General features: G+C 34.9%; 1 protein-coding gene across 2 annotated transcripts in view; it reads right to left on the reverse strand.

Moving 5' to 3' along the window:
- Positions 1-13,114, reverse strand: part of SASS6 (SAS-6 centriolar assembly protein) — a 53,807-nt gene that overhangs the window by 40,388 nt on the left and 305 nt on the right. For both annotated transcript variants that reach the window (XM_034653969.1, XM_002920770.4), the window contains exons 2-7: positions 7,869-7,929; positions 5,997-6,076; positions 5,505-5,609; positions 4,448-4,619; positions 3,690-3,755; positions 2,718-2,837 (exon numbers count right to left, since the gene is read on the reverse strand). In XM_034653969.1, coding sequence (XP_034509860.1) covers positions 2,718-2,837; positions 3,690-3,755; positions 4,448-4,619; positions 5,505-5,609; positions 5,997-6,076; positions 7,869-7,929 — 604 coding nt within the window. The remainder of the gene's footprint in view (positions 1-2,717; positions 2,838-3,689; positions 3,756-4,447; positions 4,620-5,504; positions 5,610-5,996; positions 6,077-7,868; positions 7,930-13,114) is intronic.

Here is a 13,114-nt window from a genome sequence, read left to right on the forward strand (position 1 = left end):
TACTGTTAAAATGTCCACATTACTCAAAGAAATCTACACTTTTAATGTAATCCCTATCAAAACACCAACAGCATTTTTCACAGAACTAGAACGAATAATCCTAAAATTTGTATAAAGCCACAAAAGACCCCAAGTAGCCAAAACAATCTAGAAGAAAAAAACAATGCTGGAGGTATCGTAATTCCGGACTTCAAGTTATATTACAAAGCTGTAGCAATCAAAACAGTATGGTATTGGCACAAAAATAGACAAAGAGATCAAGACAACAGGACAGAAAGCCCAGAAACAAACCCACGATTATGTGGTCAATTAATCTTTGAGAAAAGAGGCAGTAATAGGCAATGGGAAAAAGACAGTCTCTTCAACAAATGGTATTGGGAAAACTGGACAGGTACAGGCAAAAGGAGGAAATTGGACCACTTTCTTATGCCATACACAAAGATAAACTCAAAATGGGTTAAAGTCCTAAATGTGAGACCTGAGACCATAAAAGTCCTAGGAGACAGCACAGGCAGTAATTTCTCTGACATTGGCCATAACAACATTCTTCTAGATATATCTCCTGAGGCAAGGTACACAAAAGCAAAAATAAACTATTGGGTCTACATCAAAATAAAAAGCTTCTGCACAGTGAAGGGAACAATTAACAAAATTAAAAGGCAGCCTACTGAATATAAAACATTTTCAAAGGACATATCTGATAAAGGGCTAGCATCCAAAATATATAAAGAACTGATACAACTCAACGCCAATGAAACAAATAATCCAATGAAAAAAATGGACAGAAGACATGAACAGTCATTTCTTCAAAGAAGACATACAGATGGCCTACAGACAAATGAAAAGGTGCTCAATATCTTCATCATGGAAATGCAAATCAAAAGTACAATGAGATATCATCTCACACCTGTCAGAATGGTTACAATCAAAAACACAAGAAACAAGAGTTAGTGAGGATGTGGAGAAAAAGAAACCCTCATGTGCCTCATGTAACTGGTGTAGCCGCTGTGAAACAGTATGGAGGTTCCTCAAAAAATTAAAAATAGAAGGGCATCTGGGCAGTTCAGTCGATTACGTATGTGCCTTCAGCTCAGGTCATGATCCCAGCTTCCTGGGATCAAGACCCACATCAGGTTCCTCGCAGGGAGTTTCCTTCTCCCTCTCTCTCTGCCGCTCTCCCTGCTCATTCTCATTCGGTCTCTCAAATAATCAATCTTTTTTTTTTTTTTAATTAAAAATAGAACTACCCATAAGGGCTCCTGGCTGGCTCAGTCAGAAAAACATACGACTCTTGATCTCAGGGTCCTGGGTTCAAGCCCCAGATTGGGTGCAGAGATTACCAAAGAAAATAAAGTTAGAACAAAATAGAACTACCCTACCGTCTAGTAATCACAATACTGGGTATTTACACAAGGACTACAAAAACACTAATTTGAAAAGATATATGCACTATATTTATTGCAGCTTTTTTTTACAATAGCCAAATTATGGAAGCAGCCCAAGAGTCTACTGATAGATGGATGGATAAAGAAGATGTGGGGTGTTTGTGTGTGTATATATATATTCCACTATATATATATATATATATATAATATATTCCATTATATATATAATATATTCTATATTTTATATTCCATTATATCCCTTTTATATTTTATATATTCAGATATATATAAAATAGAATACTATTCAGCCATAAAAAAGCATGAAATCTTTCCATTTCCAACAACACAGATGGAGCTAGAGTATAATGCTAAGCAAAATAAGTCAATTAGAGAAAGAAAATACCATATGATTTCACTCGTATGTGGAATTCCAGGAAAAAAAAAATGGACAAAAGAAAAAAAAATAGACAAACCAAGAAAGAGACTCTTAATTATAGAGAACAAACTGATGGTTATCTGAGCAGGGGGTAGAGGGGAATAGGTAAAACAAGTGATGGAGATTAAAGAGTACACTTATCATGATGAACACTGAGTATGTATATTATTGTTGAATTATTACATCATACACCTGAAACTAATATAATGCTGTATGTTAACTATACTGGAATTAAAAACATAATAAAAATGAAAAAAAAATGGGGAAATAAGTACTGTCATACACTATCTTTTAGATTTGATACAGCCTTTCTGGCTAGCAAATTTGCAATATCCATTAGTATCTTATATAGATATGTTGCAATCTCACTTCTAGGAACAAAGAATGTTCACTGTAGTATTATTCACATCAGCCAAAATGCTGAAGCATTTAAATGTCCATCAGTTGGGTAAGTAGTTAATGTTATACCGATATAATGAATACTATGCAGCCACTAAAAAGGAATATCTGAACTGATAAGGAATGACCTATGATGTTATGTTAGGTGAAAAAAATTACAATCAATATATACCATAGGACCTAATTAGCACAGAATACAAACAAAACCCACTATGTGTGTACAAATATATAATTCACATATTTCTAAATTTATAAATATAAACAAATATTTATAAAGGACACATTATTTACATATAAATAGAAAAGTGTGGAAAAACACATATCAAAATGTTTATAATTTACCTCCGGGTAATAAGACTTTTAATGAGCAACTTAATTTTTTTTATATAATTCTTTAATGTTTGAACATATTAAAGGAAGCATATATTACTTTTATAATTAACAAAATGACTAACAGCAGCAACAAAATAATTTTCTATTTTCTTTAATGTCCATACCTGCAAGGCCTTTTCTTTCTCATTTGTCAGTTCCTGGGAATGTTTACTAGACAATGCAGCTGTGTGTGATGCCCATTCATTCTGCAACTTATCTAATTCTTGCATTTTTTCTGATAATGTCTGTATTAGAATTCAATACAAAATATTAAGACAGTTTTATGAATGTTATTAGCTTAGAAATTGGTAATATTTACAAAGGATATTAAAGAAAAGGAATCACAGCTTTCCAAAATATACCCAAAGCCTTTTCCTACCCAGATTTTTTTTTAATTTGAGGAAATCAAGATCAGAATAAAAGAATTTTAGAGCTAACATAGCCCAGAAGTCAAGCTTAACTATCTTTAACCTTTTAGTTAAACCTGGCTCTTCACCACCCAATCCTCTCCTCTGACATTAAGAAATAAAGCAACCCAGGGTAGAGCAAGTCAGTTACATGGAGTGGTTCGCTTATACACATCAAACCTAGTAACATAGGTTACCTAGATGGGCTATGTTATACAGGACAATTTCTGCCTGAAGCCAGGCCACTTATCAGATACTTTGGTCCTCAGTTTCAAGGGCTAAGGGCAAAAAGGTAGTACCTATGACTGAAATGATAATAAGCTTATCAGAATAAGCCATAACACAAGTAAGGAAGGAAAAGGTTTAGAAGATATGAACTGAAACATCATTTTAGACAGGAGGAGTGAGGTGAATAAAAGAGTAAAGAACTAACATGTGACTGGTACTATATATTATCTAACGAAGACCTGGAAGGAATGTGTCATATATTGAAGGTAACAGAAATGTTTGGATGGAAAACAGAGAAAGCATAAGATTAAGATAATTTATTGGTAGGGGAAAGGTGACAAAAAGGAGAGGGAATTCAAAGGTTATATGCTTTAAAAAGTAATACACAAAATCCTGGATAAGAGAAGCAATTCAGAGCCAATGTTTGGAGGACTCACAAAGACAAAATGAAATCTGAATTACCTTTTGTGTGAAGTTCAGTTGCCTAGTAACATCATCCAGTGATTGCACCAATGATAATTTTTCTTCCTATTTATAAAAATAATAAAATTACACAGTTTACAACTTAATCATCTGTAGCTATGCTACTCAAAGTATAGCAAAGTATAGCATCAGCACCACCCTAAGAGTTTATTAAAAACACAGAATTTTAGGTTCCACTTCAGACCTTCTTATTCACAATCAGAATGGGGAAGATCTCTAGAGGATTTGCATACCATTTAAATTTGAGATGCACTAATCTATAGCATTTGGCTAACAAGATTTTCTGAAAACTATGAAGAGGTATCCTAATGTTTTCTTGCTCCATATACCTTATAAAATTATAGAGCACTTTGTAATTCTCAAGATAGTCATATCTTTTTCTTCATTTGAAACAGGTATAATAGGGTAGTAGATATTTCCATACTTATCTACCAGCTACTGAAACCATGATATGAACAGTTTAAGTGACCTGCCCCAGATTACAAAAAATTAATAAAAAATCATGGAACCTACTTTTTAAATTTTTGGCCCAGTTCTACCCTCACTGTATCTTGATTAAATGAAAAAAAAAACAATAAAGTAAAAATAAATTCCTAACATATAAAAACTTACTAGACATCTTTAAAAATACTTTATTCTGAAAACAAAAACTAGTAGCACTATATATAGCTCTTTGGTGACTTATCAGAGACTTCCAGTACTTATTTTTAAAAGAATAACTTAAATTTATATCTTACCTTGCTACATTTCAAACAGCTGGCTAAAAACTTCTTTATTTCCACATCATTTCCAGGTAAAAGTTTTAGTGACAGGTGTGTAAGATGCTTAAAAGGATTTGTCTCTACCACATTTAAAAAGGCAGGTGAATTATCCAAAACAGGTGCTGGAGAAACTAACTGCAGCAAAAACCTTTGAAAAGAAAGTGTCACAATATAATAACACTTAGGAGTACTGAAATTCTCCCACTGAATCATAAGCTCCAGTGAATCATTGATGATTAGAAGCACTGGGAAAGGGGGCATATTGGAATCATAGAGGCTAATATGAAAGGACTCCCGATGGTAAAACTGGATAAATAGTAAAATGGGAAAACTGAGCAAGAAACAGAAAAAGGATTCATTGAAATACAGTGAATATACAAATGTCCATGAGTTCACAATGAAAGACAAAGTAGAAAAATAAAAACAAACCAAAAACCCACTGAAAGCACAAAAGAAACTAGAGTAACAACTCTTTAAAAACTGACAATTTAAAAGAATTAAGCATTTATCCTTTCCTTTCCAGAGTACTCAAATAGCCCACACCGATGAAGAAAAGTTCTTCTTTATAAAAGAATTACACCTAATAATTATAAGAAGAATGATAGAATTAGAAACCCACAACTTTATAGTTTCTAACGAAATAATTGATTCAAACAACAATCATCAATTGATGAAGCCAACAGATAAAAGGTTAGTGAACTATATAATGAAAGGATCAGGCTTTATATCACACAAACATGAACATACACACACAAACACAAAATCTTATTCCTTTTATCCAAGTTCGTCATAAAATCATACACTTGATGCTGTTAAATATTTCAGTTATGACTCTGTCAAGACATGAAAAATTAAGGGTTAAATATTCTGATTTTAACCATGATTCCTTAAAATTTGATATTTAATAGCCCTATACCCAGCTAAAAATAGAGGAGTATTTATAACACATAGAAAATATTTTGCCATCAATTTGTGTTACAAAGAAGAGTTTGTCTTGAGAGAACTGTAAACGTAGTGCTCCCATGAGACTCACCTTGGAATTTCTTTGGCATGTTCTTGAGTACACTGATGAAGAAGATCTATAAATTTCTGTGGGAAAGCTAAGAAGTCTACCAGAAGGCCTTGCTGGAATTTTAAACTATACAGAAGAAAAGAGATTTTTTTAAAAAATTTAATTACTATCTTTAATTATAATTAAAACCCTAAAATATTCTTTTTTTAATTTACCAAACACCCATTATAAAGAACAAGAGAACTTCATTTTTACAGAATTTATTCAAAGGGAGGGAAAAGGTCAGTATATTTAGTTAAAGCTACAAATTTGAGCTGTTTTAAGCAGAATTCTGATAAGCTATGAAATATTTACTTTCAAAAATATCCCGAATAATTATAGTATAAGCAGTCCAGTGTTCTCAAAATACTTAAATGTTCCTAAGAGGCTACATTTCAAAGAGAATAGTACCAATACATTACTAAAATTTATTTCCTAGATTAAATATAAAAACAGAAAAATAAATTTAGTTACCTCTGAAAATCCTCCTCAGATATAACAAGGTTATACAGAAAAAATGGATCACTATCATCAGTCAGACGGATAACTAAATCCTAAAAGAAAGATTATTATTTTTTAATGTTTTCAATAGATCAAGCTTTTAGAGTAATTTCTTCCTTCTTAGAAGTGAAATTATCCGGTAACAACAATGTATCACCAATATACTTCAGATGACTTTGTTTTCTGGTGCAGCTGGGTTTTCATTAGTCTTTAAGAGACTTAAACACGGGTAGATATTCTGCTCTTTCACAGCCATGTGGGGGTCTATAAAAACTAATTAAATGCTAAGAGTTGAAAGCTGAGGAATACCATCCTATTAGAGGCTTGGGAAAATTGAGACCCAGTCCTTGCTACACTATACCATGATAAAAATATTCTACCACTGACCACATCATATTCAATTATATTTTCAGTTTTCCACAAGTTAATTGTCTGATATTTCAAAAGTGGCAATACATCAGCTGAAATGACAAGCCATCATGTATCCTAGAAAAGGAGCATTTGTCTTTTGGGCAGGAGACAGGAGTATCAAGTAACGTGTTGCCAGGGCTTCTTCCTAAGGGCCTATTCTCTCCTACTCCAGGTGGCTGGTGACATGGAACCCCATCTGTTTTCAGTTTCACATGAAGGGAATACCTTTCATAAAGTTCACTTTCTACCTAAATTTGCAGTATGGCAGAACATCATAGCAGCTAAAGCTGACAGAGAAGTAAGTACATAGAAATTATGTACTCTAGAGAACACTGATGTAAAGAAAACAGGCATAGTAACAAGATGATGGAGGTCTAATGAAGAACTAATCAGCATTCAGGTTAAGAATGAGCTTCCACTTTGAAATAAAATCTACTTGTGGCTATCTACAAAAATCTAAACCACTTACAGGCAGAGCTAGAAAATGAAGAGGTGCAGCAGGCCTAAAGAATAACATGTAAGAAATATATAATCTCTACACCAGAAAATTAGCAATTTAGGTATTTGCTCTGCTTCAGAATGTCCTGATCTTAAAGGAGCTTCTACTGAAGTACTTCTTGAAATTCACCCCAAGATGCTGTAAAAAACTGAAGCTACTACTAATACCACGAGGTCCTTGAATATCATGTTTAGGGAAAGCTATGACAGAGAAAACGGATGCTTTATTTCTTAGTCATCTTGTCTGTATCCATATCACTGCTAATGACTCATACTTTAGAAAATCATATAGGACTGATGCTCTAAATGCTTCCCTTCAAAAGGCAAAGATTCAAAAATATCTCACTGCAGTGCTTCAACTCATTCTATCTTCATATGTACAACATGAAATGCCAATTCTACAGGGTAGCAACATATATTCTAGCAACTTATAAGTGCATTGTGAAAACCTAACCCCCAATTCTCCCAATCCGCAATCCTTCCTTTATGCTTTAGAAACAGATGGTGTAAGGGAACCTGGGTGGCTCAGTCAGTGGGGCATCCGACTCTTGATTTTGGCTCAGGTCATGATTTCAGGGTCGTGAGATCAAGCCCTCAGTCCAGTACGCTCAGCGAGGAGTTTGCTTGAGACTCTCTCTCTCTCTCCCTCTGCCCATTCCCCCACACGCACACTCCCCACCCTTGATAAATAAATAAATGAAATCTTAAAAAAAAAAACAAAGAAACAAACAAAGAAAGAAATATATGGTATAATAATCTCTCAGTCGTTGTCTTAGAAGATTCTACCACCTCAGATTTGCAAGTTACAAACCGGCCTTAAACTAAAACGGAAGTTGGTTTAACAAAAGATCTCACATTCTTAAGGAACAAAAATTATTATAATGTATAGAAATTACATTTCAAAAAAAAAGAAAATATTTCAAAAGAAATACCAACCTTTCTGTGAACTGGATTGGAAACTGATTGTAGTTCAATGCTCACTCTAACACTTACTCTCCTGTTCGAAAAGACATACCCAATTGTCAGAAACAATTGTATGGAATGAGTTAGCACTGTCATTTGCATTAGCTGAAGTTTTCAGTCTTAAGCTGCAGGACCTTCCACAGATGTTCCCTAAGTTATGAACAGGTATTTGGGAAGCATACCGGATTTGAAGTTCTTGTTCTTCCACTAGTAAGTAATCAGGTTTTTAACCAGAGATTATATTTTTCTCTCCTGTAAAATGGGACTGTTGTGAGAATTAAAAGAGAAAAATGATGTGGAATTCTCATTACTAGCCTGGAATATAACTTACTGCCCAGATTCTAAATAGCATCTACTGAAAGCCAAGCAAACCTTCAATTCAATAACAACTTACCATATTAAAAAAAATTACCAATTCAAATGATCAAATTGATTTATGAGATTCCATTTGAAAAACTTCAAATGTGAAGCAGTATTGGAATCATGGAATGTTTACAATCCAGGAAGACAACACATTCCCCTCCCTTATGCATACGCAAAATCCGCCAACAACATCTGCTCAATATAGTCCCTATGCAATACATCCACTGAAGTACGTCAACAGTTTATTATCCACCTTATCTTAGAGTAACTCTAAACTCCAAAACAAACCATAGCTTTCCACATTCTCTACTGCGTCCTAGAATTCAGTATCAGACAGAGGCATATAAATCAAGGTGCTCATACCATTAATCAAACTGAGAAAAGATGTTTAAATGATCAAGGAAATAAAGGGAAAAATTGGTGAAAAAACATCTCCGCACAGTAGTTCTGTATTCTGCCAGAATTAAACAATGGCTTTTCCCTGATGTGTAGAAAAAAAGTGAACAAATAGAATTTAATTTTAAGCTATTTTTCCAAAGATGTGTTTTAAATTTTTCCCACTTTCTGCTACTTATCTATTACAGAAGTAGAAAGTATAGACCTAGCAACTGAGTGTTGACGGAAAAACTTGATAATTGTTGACCAAGGCCAGATTCAATTGTACAGATTTTTTTATGGTCCAACTTACAATTTTTATTTTGGCTTAAAATGTCATTTTAGTTAAATTTCCTATTGAACATATGATTGGATGCTAAATCTTAGTATGATGGAGTTACCATAAGGTTACCATAACTTCTGTTATCTGAAAAGGAACCAACAGCCCTGGCAAATACCACAGACAGGAAGAATTGTTTTTAGAACAAGATAATGTTTTGTTTCTACTTTTCTATTATCTAGAGCAATATATGTGAAACCGGTTAGATTTCTACCCTAATTCTACTTAAATTAAGTATTCTTGGGATGCCTGGGTGACACAGTCAGTTAAGTGTCTGCCTTCGGCCCAGGTCATGATCCCAGAGTTCTGGGATTGAGTTCCACCTCAGGCTCCTTGCTCAGCAGGGAGTATGCTTCCCCCTCTGCCTGCCACTCCCCCGCCTGTGCGTGCTCAAGCTCTCTCTGGCAAATAAATAAAATCTTAATAAAAAAAAAATTAAGTATTTTTTGGGGAAAAAAAACTTTCAATTTCCTAATTTGTAAGATAAGTGAACTGAGTTAGGTTGAAGGTGAAGACCTTTTCAGTTCTACATTGTCATTATGTTTGGTTTTTGTCTTGAAGTTTTTTCTAAAACATACTGCCAAAGATGTGACACTGCAGTAGATAACTTTTTATGGTGACATACACTTTCAAAAGTCCTGTCATACTTCATAAATTTGTCTAAAAAAATCAAGAAGTCATTTTAGCAAAGTATTCTTTAGATAGTACTGGAAGAATCACACTAATATAATTTAAGAGCCATATAATGATATTGTTGCATATATTCCAAATGTCTATAAGGCATTGGTTTTGGTAGAAAAAGGGAAGAGGAAAGTCCCATAGATTAAACCTCTCCCTTCTGCCCCCAAAGTATATTGTAGAAAAACCTGAGCTTTCAGAAAATATAGTACCTGAAATCACAACCTTATTTTCTCCATTATAATGGTTGTCAGAGGAACAATATAAAACAAATCAATAGAAACTCATAAAAAATGCCATTTCTCAAAATAAATGTCATACTCTGAACAATGCATAAATTCACATAACACCCTACCAGTTGTTAGATTTGGCATTAGCAGAACTGGATTCTAGCCCATCTCTGCCACCTCGAAGCTGTGACCTGAACCTTTCAATTCAAACAAATAAAAGCTACTCTAAGCCAGGTAGTATGCTGGATGCTAGGGATACAAACAGAAATAAACACGGTCCATGTCCTCAAATCAGATTAAATGACTCTATCCAGACTTGCTTCTGATTGTATTTTAGTGCTTTAAGAGAAGGAAGGGAAGGGTTACTAACACTGAGCACCTACACTACTGAGTACTTACCAGGGGCTTTACATATCTTATTTAACAACAGTCTTAACTAAGTAAATAGTTACATCTGTCTTACAAAGGAAGAACCTGAAGTGCACAGTTACAAACTTGGTTAAAGTCACCTTACAGAGGCCAAATTAGAACCCAGACCTTTCACCTACGTTATACTATCTAATAAATGAATAAGGGCAATTAATTTCAACTTGGGCAACTTTGAAAATGTCCTTAAAGTGAAGGAATTTAAGACAAAACCTTGAAGATTATGAAAGAAAAAGCATTTGAGGCAAGAAGAGCAGGAATAAAGGTATGGTACTGGAAGAATATCAGGTACATTCAAGGGATTAGTGTGACTACTATATGGGGAGAAGAACTTATAAAACAAAAATGAAAAAGGAGGTTGGTGTCAAACCATGGGGTTCAAATTTCTGCATTACTTCCCTCCAGAGTTCTCTGAGTTATCTTCCACTTAAGTTCCTTCTTCTTCATGACTTTAGTACACTGATGTCACTTCATGAATTAATCACACTTTAATAATATTTAGTGAATGCTTACTACACTTCAAGCACTGTTCTAAGCACTTTGTACATATTAACTCATTTCACGCTAATAATCCCATGAGGCAAGTACTTTTATCATCATTAAAGATGAGACACAAAGAAAAAAAACAATTGTACAAAAATCAGTCAGTGACAGAAATGGGATTTAAACCCAGATAATCTGGCTCCAGAGCCTGAACTCAACCTGTGCTATGCTGCCTCTCCAAAGAAGATCTTTTTGTTTCCCCTATTAATAGCGTGAGATCCTTGAGGCACAGAATGAAAATTGTTGTTGTTGTTGTTGTCGGGATGTAAGAGAGTAGAGAGGAAGCTAGACAATCTCAGCATGTAGGACAATTCCTGGTACATGGTACGTATTCATAAGTATTTGCTGAGCTGAACTGGCCTTGAATATTTGACTAAAGTCTGGACTGCTTTCCCTATGGGTCAGGCACCAGTGAATTTTCTGTAAAGGGCCAGACAGTAAATACTTAGGCTTTGCAGGCCATAAGGTCTCTGTCACAGTTATTCATGTTTGCCCTTATGGCACAAAAGCAGCTAAACAATTCTTAAATGAAAATGGCTGTGTTCCAATAAAACTTCATTTAAAAAAACGAGCAGAAGGCAACCTGGCCCATGAGCTCATTTGCTGATCCCTGCTACAGGTGATAGAAATATATCAATGGTTTCTAAACAAGAGGAGTAAAAAGGTTGACAATGCATTTTAAGAAGATAACTGTGATGACAATATAATGAAATGGAGAGAAACTAGGAGTTCCAATACTGGAATCAGAAATGATGCTCAACCTCCTTATATTTCCATAATTATTCTAGAACAGTACATCCAACAGAGACACAATGGAGGCCACAAATATGACCCAAATATGTGATTTTAAGTTTTCTAGAAACCACGTTAAAAAAATTAAAAGGAACAGGTAAATTAATTGTAATATTTTCTTGAATATATACAATATGTTAAATACAAACATTTCCAATGTTTATGATATACAGAATATATTTAATAACGTCATATTAAAATAATTTATATCCAATATATCCAAAATAGTGTCATCTTTATAATCAACATAAGAATTGAGATATTTTACATACTTTTTCAAAGTAAGTCTTCAAAAACTCAACGCACATTTCACTCTTACCACACATCAATTCGGATTAGCTCCATTTCCAAAGTCCAATAACCATATGTGACTCTCATACTGGACAACACAAAAGAATGACTAACTCAAATATCCTACAGTATCTCCACATGAAGCTACTAGTTTTGGTATAGGATATACCTGGCTTGCGGATTGATGTTAGACCTAATTCTGAACTACATGCTAGCTTCACATTACCCAATAAAGCAATGTCTTCATTTCTAACGTCACATTTCCATACTATTTAGTTTCCACATTTTCAGACTTCATCCTCATATCATGTATGTAGGCACCTTATGTCAGTTTTACAAATGAGGAAACGAGGTTGAGAGAAGACTCAGCTATTGAGCGGCGGAACGGAGACAAAATTGAAATCTCCTGACTTCTAATCAAATCTGTTAAGCCCCAACAGCACCACCACCTTTGTCAATGTGGTAATTTTGCGTTTATCTGTGAGACTGGCCTTTATTTCCTCCTCCACCGGGCTGTAAACCACGAAAACAAGGACTGTTCTTCCTGACCACTATATCCCCAGTACCCAGCAAGGTGTTTGCCAATAAGCAGTGTTTGTTAAATGAATGAATGAAATTTATCATTTCTTCTACTGTTTTTAGTCGATTAAACGTAATTTATTTTTAGTAACTAATGTAAAGAAAAGGCACTACACCATAAAACCTTTTTTAAGCTGAAACTTACATTTACTTCCAATATAATTCAAAGAAGAGGGAAAAAAGGGCGGGGAGCCAAGGCCAGAGTTCTACCGCCGGCCCCGCCGTGAACTTGTTGTGAGCTCTCGTGCAAATTATTTCACTTCTCCGGACAAAATTAACTTTGTCAAAAAGAAAGAGTAGGACTATAATCTTCCGTGATTCCGTTCAGAGCTAAGTTTTCTTTTGAAATTAACTTGACGCGGGGTCAGCTTCCCATTTCCTCATACTCTCCCTTCTGTGCCCTCCGTAACCGTCAACTTGGTGAGAGAGGTAACATTTGGTTCCAAGCGAGACTCTCTCCGCGTCCCGGGTTTCCCGTAGCACACCCAGCCTCAACCAGGTGTCCACTGGCCAGAGCCGCCATCTTCCTCCCTCCGTCCCGCCCCCCGCCTTGGCCGGACCCCAACCGCCACCCGCGGGCACGGGGTAATGCGGAACCTCAC

The sequence above is a fragment of the Ailuropoda melanoleuca genome, chromosome 2, assembly GCF_002007445.2.
Source record: "Ailuropoda melanoleuca isolate Jingjing chromosome 2, ASM200744v2, whole genome shotgun sequence".
Classification (NCBI taxonomy): domain Eukaryota; kingdom Metazoa; phylum Chordata; class Mammalia; order Carnivora; family Ursidae; genus Ailuropoda; species Ailuropoda melanoleuca.